General features: G+C 43.6%; 1 protein-coding gene across 3 annotated transcripts in view; it reads left to right on the forward strand.

Annotated features, from left to right (window-relative positions):
* The window catches only part of ERBB4 (erb-b2 receptor tyrosine kinase 4), a 597,238-nt gene that overhangs the window by 485,314 nt on the left and 98,296 nt on the right, over nt 1-13,628 (forward strand). For all 3 annotated transcript variants that reach the window (XM_068947909.1, XM_068947910.1, XM_068947911.1), the window contains exon 20: nt 9,723-9,908. In XM_068947909.1, coding sequence (XP_068804010.1) covers nt 9,723-9,908 — 186 coding nt within the window. The remainder of the gene's footprint in view (nt 1-9,722; nt 9,909-13,628) is intronic.

Below are 13,628 nucleotides of genomic sequence, written 5' to 3' on the forward strand. Positions count from 1 at the left end.
CTTTTTCACTCTTTCCTAAACAGCTGCAGGGTACTGCTGGCTGTTGAAAAGCAGATTCACCCCAGTCAACCTTTTAGCAATTTGCTGTGGGAAACACTGCTCCCAGAAAAGAGATTTGGGGTTTTGACTTGTACCGTCCATTTAGCTGAATAGTGCTTTGGAAATTTTGGTTCTGTGATGTTATGCCATCATAGTAACGTAGTAAATGTTTTGGGGATTGGGGTGAATCATAAAAGAGAAATGAATCATAACATACATGATTACTTTGCTCTATTCATAGAGCTGTCACTTTGCCGATTACCAAGAAAATAAGTATTCCCTCTTGCAATATTGCAGGTTTGCTTAGGTGATTTTTCCCTATAACTGTCTGTTCTTGACTTCTGTATTTCCATAAGACCTTGTCTTTATGACAGTCTCTATGTGGCTACAGATGCGTACTAATAAATGCAGTTGCTTTTATTAATTTGACTGTGGCTTTTGCCCTGGTAAAAGCCAGCTGGCCCTCAATTCCAGCCAGTTTGTTCCTGGAATTGTCAGCTCTCGGTTATTTGGTTCTCCTGGGGAGAAGCTGGGTCCTAAATATGACCACGCATTGAAGATCAGATGTAGTATTTGACTTGGGGATTATTGCTGATGTCACAAGTTTACCAACATGAAAAAAGGATTTCTCATTATTTTATTATATTGTTACCTATATGTTTATTACCCTAGGAGTAGGACATGACCAAATCTTGTAAGAGTTTAGGGAGGGATATGGAGCCTTATGTTTGGAGCATAAGGCAACTTGGCAGACTTGCCAGTCAACTTGGTCAATACAGTAGGTATTCTAGGAGTGCTCTAAACTAGAGGTTGGAAAAACAGTATCCGCCTAGAGGGGGCATGTTAGGACCACATCACTGGACACTTAAGGCTCTCAGTCAAGGCACGGTTCCACTGCGCTAGGCAAAATGTAGGGAACAGTCCTAGCCTCAAAGCCTACGGTTGGAAGGAGTAAGGCAGCCAAAGGGTCTGGGAGGCATACGGTATACAAGAAGAGTATGACTTTTGGTGGTGGCAGTGATTTTTCTTTGAAGTGTTTTGGAAAGAGGTTTTTAATTGAATTAGGAGGGAAGAGTAGGTTAACAAGATGGTAAAAGAAAAAACAAAGTAGAGAAGAAAAGGATGGAGGAAAAAATATAAAAAAACCTGGTGGTGGTAGAGGGGGAATGGTAGGCAGAATAACGTTGAAGGGAGAAAATACAGTGAGCCAGGAAATGTGTGGCAGCTTTTGATGACTTGACTTCATGGTTCACTGATGCCAGAGTGGTCAAAAAAATCAAACTGTGAGCCAAACCATCCAGTGAAACCTTTTTGTTTAAATATGATCTTCCCTTTGCAGTACTTGAGTCCTGAGTGTGATGCTGTTATGCGACTGAATACAGATGAGTGAGGCATGGAAATGAGTAGACTATTCTGAATTCTCAAATGTGAGAAGTGAACTACCTGCGTTACGGGCAAAATGTGTCTTTGATTAAAACAACTCTTAATGTTGATAGTACACTCGATGAAATTAGGTTTCAGTCTGCTGCTATCCCTTTAAATTGATCCTGAAGTCGAGAAGAGCTTTGAGTGTGTGATTATAAAGTCAAGCTTTTCAGGGATATCAGAAAATTTCAAAGCAACAACCTAAGACTCTTCAAAAGCAGTGAGAACTTGATAGATTTTTTTCTGTATCACTCCTTGAGACCTTGCCATCGCTCCTCTTAAATCAAAAACCGAAGCAAGAACTCCCTTCTGAAAGGAATCTGCAGCTAAGGCTGAAAATGTTTATAAACTGATCAGTGGTTGGATTTCTTTCCCTTCCCATTCAAATACTGCTGAAATGATTACCTGATTAGGCAGTACACCTTTAAAACTGAAAACATTTTTGCTACTTTCATCAAAATAGTAAGACAGATGAACAGCTTTTAACAGGCTGTTTTGAAATCATGGTATATATCACAAATTTTAAGTAAAACATTTGTCAGAATGATTTAGGATCATTGCACGGAGCTGTGCGTACTTTTAAGCTACTTAGAGCTGATCTGTAAGGGGGCATTGCCAGTCTGAAATCCACTGTTACTTCCCTTAAGTGTTTTCAGTTGGAAATGTTCACATAAAAGTTTTTGCTGCTTGTTGAGGTCCTGAACTCTTGGCCATCTGTGCATCGAGCTAAGCTGAAAGTGGGCCGTATTTTATTTTCTAATCACCAGAATCAAATGCTTTCAGGAAAGGTTCACAGAAAGGCCCACGTGAGTTGCCCCCCTGACTGGATGTTTGAAGGAAGATTTTCATCTAGCTTGTTGTGCGCGAAGGACTCCCTCCGTTCCTCCAGACTTCAGATTCCTCCTCAGCTGTCTACCACAGGCTCTGATGAATTGGGAGCCATAATTGGTACAAAGTCAGCAGGGAGAAGTAAGAAGCATATGGTGTGTGGGTTTTACAAAATGTTTCTCCTACTCTTTCAAACATTTAAGCATGTGCTTAACTCTGAGCACTTCAAGAGCCCTTTTGGGTTTGGCGTTGTTTCCCCTGTTCTAGTGTTTGCAGAATAGGGACCGCAGTGCTACTCCCTCCCACCCCCCCCCCCAAACAAAAATATAGTGAGCCAGATTCACTTCTAGAAGAGCATGAAGGTACCTATTCCTGCATCAGTAGGACTGCTGCTTCCTCTAAGGTAGGCACAGAATATTTGATCGAGAGTCTTTAGACATCACTTACACGAAAGGGAGCGTTCAGATCCTTGAATTGCGTTTCAAGTGTTTGGAGGGAAGTGGGGCGTCAGTCTTTCTCCACTTGTGCGCGTTCGAATTCAGTGTCAGCAACGCAGGCTGTGCCTCTGCAGTGGTGAGTCGGTACGACTGCAGGCCCTCTCCGCTGTGTGCAAGTGTGGCGACGAGCAAAAGAGCCTCGGAGGGCACGTCTGCTGGGAGAAATGCAGCACGTTCAGAGGCACTGATGCCACCTCTAGAAAAGGCTGTGCATCCACGTAGAGTAGAGCAGCGCGCCAGCCAGAGACCAGCTCTGCTCCTGCACGCTAGATAGCTCATTGCTGAAGTGTTTCCATCGCGTTTGTGAGCGATGTGCCGCAGTGTATGGTTCCTGCTGTGGGTCTGGGTGTGTTTTGCACTCTTAATTTTTATCCTCTAATGCTTTGGGTGCAGCAGACAGCTAGATTTTCAGACCTTTCTGAGGAAGTATATTAATTTCACCATTTTAATGGTGTGGCAGAGTGGTACTCCAGACAAAGTGTGCAGGGACTCTGCTCGCTACCCCAGGGCCTTCTGGTCAAGCCCCTCATTGGAAACTGAACTTGAAACCTTGGAAGTAAAAAGCTCAACTCTCTGTGTGGCCACAAAGTCCCCAACCACCCATTCAAAGCCTGTAGTCTCTTCTATTGTGAGAGTTTGTCCTAGTTTTGAGGAAACACATCTTATCTAGACTCTTGCAGTTCATCTTCTCTGTTTGTTCGCACAGAGCTTCCTTAACATGCCTTGCTGAAGTAACACAAGCATGGGAGGAGTGTCGAGGCGGCAGCTGGAGTAAAACTCCGGCCAACAGCGCTTTTGCCTTCTTTAGTATAGCAGGACTTTGAGTTAGAGCTCTGGTTATTTCATGCTGTGACAGCCAGACTCGGTGTTGCCAGACTCGGTGTTTCCGCACAGAAAAAGCAGTCAGTCATGTGAGTGTGAATATAGGATTTGGACCTGAGTGCGCACTGTTATGCGTCCATGCAACAACCGTGCACGAAACTGTACCTACTGTAAGTATTTGTCTTACTTTTCTGCTTGGAGTATGGATGTGGATTGACAGACAGATGTTTTTCTTCATTTGCTCCCGAGTCCTGCTCCTCCACAGGGAAGCACAGAGAATTTGTTGTGCGCAGCCTGGGTGTTGTCCCCATCTCTCCGGACAGCACAGTGCCAGAAAGCTATTTCATCGCAGGACGTGCTACCGGACTCGTGTGGCCCACGTTAAATCATTCAGACCTCAGGCCTGAATCTGCCTTTGCAGTACTCGGGTGCTGGTGACTGTAGTACATGGCAGTAAAATTGGTTATATAAGCTATTGCCAAGTCTCAAGTAAGACTTTTGCCTAAAAGCACCCTAATAAATGTGTCTGCTTCCTGGAAAGGCAGCGGTGGCAGTTGGTGATGTTACTGTCCTCCCTCTGTTTGCTGCTGTCCCGCTGTGGGACGCTGGTCCGTGTAGCTGCAGCTCTCATTTCATTTTCAGCAACGGCCGAAACATTGTCAGCAGCAGCTTTCCGGAGAATGTCTGCCTGACTGGTGAAGAATTTCAGCCCAAAGGTTGGAAGTATAGCAATGCTGTAAAATGATTGAAAACAGCATCCTGCATAGGAAGTACCAGGGCAATTTAATAATGGGTATCATTGTCAAATAATAAGCGTAGCCATGTATGTTGTTGGGTGTACGTATTGTGCTGTCTCTCAGCTTAAGTTTTTTTGCAGACTACATATGGATAAGTTGGCTATAACCTAGAAGTTTTGTAAGGCCTAGTGGAGGATAGCTGCAAGGAGGCTTGCAAGCAAAATACACTGAAAATCTATTAGGCTGTAATTGGATCTGCCCTGAGGCAGGTCAGACACGAGTTCCAGACAGGTTTCTTTGCCTTAGCCATTAGAAATATTGTAAAATTAATGAAAAAAGCAGTGTATTCAGTGTAGCATTTTTCCTGTCGCCACAGCACAGTTTGTGCTTGCAGAAAAATGCACAGCATAGTAAGAAGTCAGCTGTTAAGTGTTTTTGTTTGCTCAGTAATGATTAGAAATCGCAGATGGGGTCTTTTTTTTTTTGTTTTCTTCTGTTTTGTTTGATTTGGGGTATTTTATGGCACGAACAGTTAGAAGCAGAAGGGTAGGAAACCAGGGATTTTTCAGACCGTGTCCCTTCTTGCCAAACTCTTTATCAGGTGCCTGTGTGCATCCGGCTTAGCTGGATCAGTGGAAGCTCTCCTCGGCTCAGGGGTCTGCAGCGCTGTCAGGAACGGGGAACAGCCTCTCGGTCCCGCGCGGGCTCCGAGGGGGCACTGGAAAGGGCACTGGCTACCCGTAAGTGAGCTTGTCCCAGCGCTCCATGTTGTATGGCCGCAGGCACTCAGGAAGCTCATAAGTGAAAGAATAGGCCTTCAGCAAGAATATCTTTTCCCCTCTGAAAGGTATTTACGTGTAATGCGAAGAAACAGCAAATACTACGTCAAGTGGTGATTTTGTTGTTAGGAGAATCTTTATGGACAGGAAGATGAGGTGGTTAAGCGGTGGGCTCCACCAAGGAGTACAGGACTCTTCTAATGGCACAACCTGTTAACAGGACTTAAGCCCTCCGGAAAAGCAGCTGAGGGAAGGTCTCTTGACTGAGTATGTATGTTCATACTTCCTTCAGGACGTGGTTTTGGACTTGGCAGGGGGCTAGCTCGCTGTCAGCTCTGCCCAGTTGCAGGACGCACTGAGATCACAGGAATTGCCTGTACGTCATCTCTAGCCCCTCGCAAACGGTTTGGCTGGGGATGCTAAAGTGCTCTCTGGCGTACCAGTTTATGGCGGGAGACGTGTTGGAGGAGAATGGTGTCCTGGGTCAGTCTGGATGGAGAACAAATCTTCAATGTGGCCGTAGATAAGGCATCATTTTACCGTTAGTGGCCCATGCAGCTTGTTGCGTGCCTTGGTTTACAAATCAGGTGGTCAGAGAAACAAAGCCAGTATCAGAGTATTCTGTTAAGGGATCGATGTGCTGGCTAATATTTACGCTCAGTTCTCCATTGTAATTGCTAACAATAACACCTCTTATTAGCAAAGAGGGACGTTAAATATCACCGTATAAGATGTGCTGTGTGTGTTCCTCCGAGCACTGTGGGAACGCTTCCTTCTCAGTCTTAAGGGTTATTTTTACTTCTTCGCCAGGGAAGGCTGAACAGAGAATCCTGCCTGAGATGGATTTGTAGTAAGGCATTAAAATAGCATTGATGCAGTTGTTTAACAGAGGGTTGTGCATATAGATCACAGGAGCTGAGCTTAATGTATCTGCTGGCAATAACTAAACGCCTTCAAAAGGGGTAGAAGAGAGGAAGGACCACAAGTGCTACCTGTGCCCGAGCCGGCTGGCTTATAGCTGCCCTGTGCCTGGCTGCAGCGCACTGCCGTGATAATCAATACCCGAGCAGCGACAGCAAGGTCAACAGGCTCCGGGAAGAGACTTGGTTTGGCTGAGGAGTTCCTCTTGTGGTAAGACTCCCTGCTCCTGCAGGTAGGTGAAGGAGGGTGTTTGATGTCCAGCAGGACCCTTCCAAAACTGCCACGCTCCTGGCATTGCTCAGCCTCTAGTATGAGCTCATGGTGTCACAAAAGTTCTGACCCCTGGCAGAAAGACGCTGTATCGTGTCTTAATCTCTCCCCTCCAACCCTTTTTATTTCAACCTTCAAAGGATTTTTTTTTCAGGGGAGAGAGAGAGAGAGAGAGAGAGAGAAAGTGATTTGGGGCCCAGTTCCCACCTCTACTCTGGACTGCCTGTGTGACTGGATACTAGGTAGTGTTTTTCTCTTCCTCAGTTTCCTTGCCATTAAATTGGGATGATAGGTACAATTTTCAAGATCATTGCTGTAATGCTGCCAATTAAGTTTAGAGACAAGATCTGTGGATATAAGGCTACCGAAAGATAAGGGAAATTGCAGAGGCAGGTTTTCAACGCTGCAGGTTTTCGCCGGTGTCCACGAGTTAGGTGCCTTACCTGATAAGGTGTTTCAGAAAACGTAATTGGGAAGCAGGCTGCAGAGTGCCTAAATACCATGGAAACTGTGGCTTTAGGATCTTTGGCGTCCGAACTGATTTTAAAGCGAGGACTGCGTTCCTTAGTTGCTGAGTAGATTTTAAAAATGTTTCCAAGTCGTAATGTTTCTGTTGCTGTTGTTTGCCTGTTTTGTCTAATTAGGTTCTAGCAGAACAATTACAATTTCTTTTACTTTGTGTTTGTGCTGTGCTGGATGCACATAACCCTAAATTTAGTTCTCCTGTAGATGCTAGTGCTATAAAAATAACAATAATTTTACTAATGAGAACAGCTATGTGAAGCCAGGATCCATGCTAAATTAATATCCGTTATGATCTTAGGCCTATAATGAAAATGTTCTTGCTTTTTTGTTACATTATGTGTCTTGATTCATTACAGAACAGACCATAATATTTTATTAAAAATATTTATTTTCCAGAACCATTGCTCAGAGCTAGCAGAAGACTATATACTTTCCCGTACTATCAGAATGCAGCAAAAGACACTGCTTGCTTTTACTCTTGTACAGAAGTGTCTTTCCTCTCGACTCAAATAGACTTGTAAATGGCATGTAGCTGGAGACTAATGGAGCACATGCTTCAAAGCTTTGGGCCCTTGGTGAGCAAAAAGAGTATATTGCTGGTGTTCTAATCAGTCCTCGTTATCAAGAAAAGTAGTCCCTCTTTGAGTTCCCGGAGTAACTCTTAACTTTACTCTGAGAGAGGGGAGGGCAACAAATACTGTCCCCAGTGCATCTGCGGGAGAAAAATGAATGGGTAAAAAGCAAAAAGAAAAAAAAAATGAGGCAGAGTAATTTTGTTCTTTGAAACTGGATAATGCACCTGTCAACATGTATTTATTCTGGTGGCCTTCAGTGACATTTTCTAGTGACAGTAGAAAAGAGGCTAAAATTGCTTGAGGGAGACCCCATACATACTTGAGTAAGAGAGAACTATATTAATTTGAACAGGAACAGACCTGCTCTAACGAGGATCCCCTCTCTCACTTGTTACACTGGAATCTTCCTCAGAGCTCCTCCTCCAGTCATCCCATCAAATAGCCCTTATTGGTTCGTTTATTTCGTTATTTTATTTCTTCCCATACATTCGGGAAGAAAAAGGAAGGCGCTCTCTCCCCCCTCCCCCAGTGGAGGCCATCTGCTCTTCTCTAGCTGGGGGGGGAACCCTACAATTAGAGTCTTGTACATCTTTTCATCGTAACGAAGAAAAGGGAAAGAAAGAGAGAGAACTATTATGCAAATGCTCTGCAATTTAGTTTCAAATATTCTTTGTACTGTGATGAGCAATTTCCTTTAATACAAACTCAGCCTACTTGCCAGGACTTTTTTTTCCGTTAATATAGGGGGAGAAAAAATACTTTTATGCGTCAAGGAGGGAGGGGAAAGAGGAGATGCTATGTTCCTCTGATGCCAAATTTCTCATCTCGTTTTTTTTTTCCTCCTTTCTTTCTTTCTGTGGCATTACTATAGCTATTATTCTTTCAGTTGTCAGGAAGATGTTGTATAGGTTTCTTGGAGAAGGGTAGAGAGCCAAAATAGCTTGAGTTTCCCCTCACTTTTCATTGTTCATTGACATGAGGAAGTGATCTTTATTGAAACTGGGGACTCAGCTCAAGTGAATGAGAGAGAAGAGCTTTCTCCTTGCATTTTTTGAAAGCCAGTTGCTCATGATGGCAGCTCTACCTGTGGGAACAAATTTGTAAGGTTTTTATAAGGAGCTCTTGTGGTTCCTTATATGCTGGAACCACAGCTGCATATCTTGCAACCAGTGGGAGATCTGTAAGATAGGACTTTAGTCCTAGAATACCTTAGCCAAGATTAAGTCCTTCTAGTGCTTGGTATTGGACAACCAGCCAGCTTGAAAACCTCTGAAAGCTTGCAATCTGGAAAGGGTAGCTAAAGTATGGAGGGAGGATTATTATCTCTTGTGCAATGAGGGAGAAGTTGACACTTGGAAAAATGAAGTGGTTCACCCAAGAGCACTTGGGAGAGGACTTCGGAAGAACCAGGAGCTGAGCTAGAGTCCGACTTCTAAAGCTGGTAATTCATGTCGTGCTCTACTTGTGGCAACATCAGGTGTTAAGTAGAAACGCTGCCCTGCGAGGCTGCTACTGTACCGTCAGGACTACTAGTTTGGATTATTACTGTACAGTAGTCATAGACACTGTAGCATGGTCATATCCTAATGAGTTAAAAGAAGAAATTGGCTGGCTTTTGGTAGGACTTGAGTGTTGGACACATTTGAAAACCCCACACTAAACCTCCTGATTCTTAACCCTTTGCAGGTTGAACTCTGTTTTGGGAAGTTTTCTATTAACGTTATCTTGTAACTCAGAAACATTAAATGCTCAAGCCTGTAAAATACTAACCATTAAGTCCCTGATCCAGTAAAGCACTTCAGCACAGCCTAATCAAATCTCTTGCAGAATTAGGCCTACCTGGGCACAGAACTGTATATGAGTGGCACAGTTTGTGTACGTGAAAAACTGTTAGCTAATGCCTTATGGATTGACCACAAACTGAGAAAATAAATTCAAGAAACTGAATTCAGGGAAGTAAAACAAACGAGGAAGAGTTACACCTTTAAGTACAGTTAACTGTGTCACATTTACATTTTCAGTTCTGTGACTGTAACAAAAAGCGGAATATAAGGCAATGCCAAACTCCTGATCAGAGTCTTCAGTGGAGCTATGCAGATACTCTGACCCATTGTTTAGGACCATATAACATACATTACATCCAACCGGATTTTGCCTAGGAATGTCTAATGCTGGCTCGACAACATGGAAACGTGTGGTACCTCAGGGGCGTTGATCTCCTTTCGATGCTTTGAGGGGAATGGGAAATTTACGCAGAGAGCCTTGAAACGCAGTGGAGTAACTGGATCCCTTCTGTTGTTACAGGAAGCTCTTATCATGGCTAGCATGGACCACCCACACCTGGTGAGACTTCTGGGTGTCTGCTTAAGCCCAACCATTCAGCTAGTCACTCAGCTGATGCCTCATGGCTGCTTGTTGGATTATGTTCATGAACATAAGGATAATATTGGCTCCCAACTTCTGCTAAACTGGTGCGTCCAAATAGCCAAGGTAAGTAGTTCATACTATTCTCGTTTTCATAAATAACAAAATGAAACGCCATGCAAACAAGAGATGGGGAAAAAATGGTTGCTTCCTTTTCTACTTTTCCTGAGGACATTGGGTAGCTTTGAAATATGTACTGTTTTGGCTGTCAAGACTATTGTAGATTACTTGGTAGTATGTGAATCAAAGTTTTCTTCCTGGCTGTCTTCCCATCTCAGTGTTAATATGAGTTCTTTGAGAAAAAGAGTAGAAGAAGCAGCCCTCTCTGTCACATCTGAGGCTGAGCACGGAATGATTTTTCAGCCTCTCCCATTGCTCGCTCTTCAGCCCAGAGTTGGTAGATACCAGTTTGATTTGACTGTGGTTTTCAGCCTTTCTGAATCTGTATTGCCAGTTCAATTCTGATACGCCATCAATTGACTGCCCACGTATTGCTGAGAAGATAAATACTTACTTCATGTCACTCCTGTGGGAACCGTCCCGGTTCTGCTGTGTTTAAGACCTATCACAACAGTCGAGGCTGGAGGGTAATATTGCCTGTCTCTGCGGGATGTATAATCTCAAGGACTAGATCCTGCTTTGCTTACCGTGGTGTAATGCTCTCTGCCTTTCTGGAGATTTTCAGGAGCAAGAGTTAAGGTGGTATAGTTCAGATACGGACTGCACTTCAGCTGAGATGGAACAACTGTATAGGTCACAAATCCAGCCCTAGTGCACAGAGCTTTTTATGTATGTATTTGTTACACTCAACATTTAGGTTTTGGGTACTGTACTTACAGCACGTTACTGATAACAAGCCACAAACAGTGACAGGATCTGGGAATGCAGAGGGCCATCGCTTATATCCGTTTTAAAGGCTGTTTTGTGCCACCACAGTGGTGTACAATGATGTTACTGTGAATGAGAATCTGGAACCCACTTTTTGCTGGGAGCTATTCAGAAGTTATTAATATTTTTAAATTGTTTTGGTTAAAATGTACATCACCCACAAACGTGTGCCCTCTTATATTTAAATCTGCAGCATTAAGTGAATTTGTTACAACATTTCTTAACGTTTCTTTGTTAACATTTGTTAACGTTTGTTAATTCAAGTTTTAACATTAAACTTCTAACACGAGAGAAAGCTGGAGATGGAGCAGTTGTTTTCCTGGACAAAATGACAGTCAGCGAGTAAACATTCATTTCTTATGAATGTTTCATTTATTTCATTTCTTGTTTAAAAACTTAGATAAGAAATATTTTCTTACAAAAGGTGAAAAACAAATTTGGCCAGCTTTGAGTTTCTGTTCAAGAGGAGGAGGCGTTTGAGGTTTATCATTGATAGGCCTTTTTATCCAGCATGACATCTGTTGTCAAACCTGCCTGAAGATAACAGGAGCTGGAATTACCCTAGTGCTTGACAGAGGGTTAATCCAAAGAAATGTTCTGGGGTTAACATTTAAACCTATCAGAGTTTTAGTGGGGGGAGGAGTGGAGTAATGTAGGAGAAAAGACATATACTGAAATAAACTAAAAGGGGTGAAAAACTGCAAATCCACCTTCTGATCTCGCAACATTTTGCAGATGTAGTAGTATCTGTGATTTTGCCGTGCCGTGGTGGGGAAGCAGCCAGAGTTACGCAGTGTACTGGAATTACATGGGTGGGGATTGCTTGAATCTGGAGATTTGCATGAATATATCTAGAACTATTATCAGAACAAGGAAGGTGGGGAGAAAATACATGTTCCTCTTTGCATCCTTTCTCTCGGCACAACCTCCTTCCCATCTGTTCTCTGCTCTGTTGATTGATAGTGGCTGCTATTATGTATTTCAGAACACTTACATAGTGCCCTCCATGTAAAGATAATCCACCTTCATTTTCAGTTTGGGCATACATACTCGTATCTGTTCGGAAAGCACACAGCCGTGGACTCGCTGGGCTAACAGCTGTACTTGCTATTGCTCTGGACTTCACGTAGGCAACTAATTTATCAAAGCAGAATAGCCCTGATCCATGGTGAAGTCTTGCAGAACTGGCAGATCCGTGGGAGAGTCTGCAGAAGGCAGGTCATGGTCTTCCCATGGCGATTCTTATCGAAATACAACTGGTTTGAAATGGATTGCCGTTGTAAATGGTTTCAGCATAACGTGGGGACTGGATTTAGGTAGGCTCATTTGAAAATCACTGCCTGCTGCTTTTCTTGATCGCTGTATGATGTGGGTTCCTTGGGAAGAGGAGATGAGGCATTATAGATATTTGAGTTCTGAGGTGTCGAGCAACCAAGCAGTGCAAAGAAGTGAAATCAGATGTGTACTGTTAACTGATGAACTGCCAGGGAGCAAAGGGGAGGTTCTTTGTCACAAAAGGTAGCCTATTATTGAGGGGATGTAGCGAAGTTTAATTAAATTCATCTTCCTCTGTATGACGATAACTGAGAGGTTAATTTTGCCTTGGCCTCACGTTGCAGCCTGCACCTCGTCCACTTGGCTACTCCCGAAGAGAACAGCAGGGAGCGAGTGTTTTCTCGAAGAAGTACGGTACTTGGTACATAGGGCTGACCAATTAGCTCAGGGCCATCACAGTTCATCGGGACTGGTCTCGCCTCAGTTTCTCAACGTGTGGCTCTTTTCCTTCTGTTATTTCTACTGCAGCGATCAGTACTGGGCATGAAGAGAATCAATACATAGTCGCAGGGCGGTCTCCATTTTGCTGCTTTTACATGCATATCAATAGTAGGAGGGGGATGGCTTGTTTTAGTTGAAAAGGTCACCACAAGTACCGGCTACTTGCATACCACGCTAGCAGGTTGTAAAGCCGTCGCAGGAGTAAACTCCAAAGAGCTGAAACGTTCCCTTGTCTCAGGAACTGGCCCTTTATTTTCTTCTTGCTTTTGGAGACCTTGAGTAACAGCTGAGTGTTGAAACTCTTTCGCATCATGTATTTTTATGCATAGGTGTAATTTATCTTAATTACTATCTACGAGGCTATCCCTGAGGAGGGGAGTGAGGTAGGGACACGTGATGCTGTGCATGCTAGGTAACGTGTAAGAATAATGTGAATGTTGCACAGAGTTATCTGCGTTGCATTGTGTGTCCTGATAGGATGCAGGAATACTTCTTCTCTTGCTAAGCTCTCAGACTACAGCGCTAATTGAGGTTAGCGGAAAATGCTTCAGAAGTGATAGAGAAAATCATCTTTGTGATCACAAGGCAAGGAATCCTCGTATCCCCAAAAGAGGAATAACGTGCTAGTTGGAGCCTAGCAGCAGGGGGGAGGTAGTGCTTGTTTTCCACTCATCTATCACGTTTAACAGGGACTAGGAATCAGCATGCAAATAGGAAAGAGCCACTTGGCCTGCAAATAGTCAGGTTTCCAGAGGAATCAACGTGGAAGGTGGCTGTTGCACCAAATGCAACTTTCCACAGTATGACGGAGGGAAAGGTCCATGTATCCCATGTACCTGTGCGACTGCACTCACGTTTCAGGCTCGTTCTTGGGCTATTATAGCTTGAGAGTGGCTCCCCACATCTCGCTTTCCTAGGCTTTCCTAGGAAATGGATTGTTGTGTCTTTCTGAAGGTTACCAAAAATGTGTTTAGCAATGTAATAGGCGGCAAAAACGTCCAGTGACCTCCTTTCTCTGCTGCCTGAAAAAGCGTGTGATATATCTTTCATTAGATCTGTCTTTCTGCCATCACCTTCCCACTTTCTTATGGCAAGGATTTTCCCCAGTGAGGACAGGACGGA

The sequence above is a fragment of the Struthio camelus genome, chromosome 6 (assembly GCF_040807025.1).
Source record: "Struthio camelus isolate bStrCam1 chromosome 6, bStrCam1.hap1, whole genome shotgun sequence".
NCBI lineage: Eukaryota > Metazoa > Chordata > Aves > Struthioniformes > Struthionidae > Struthio > Struthio camelus.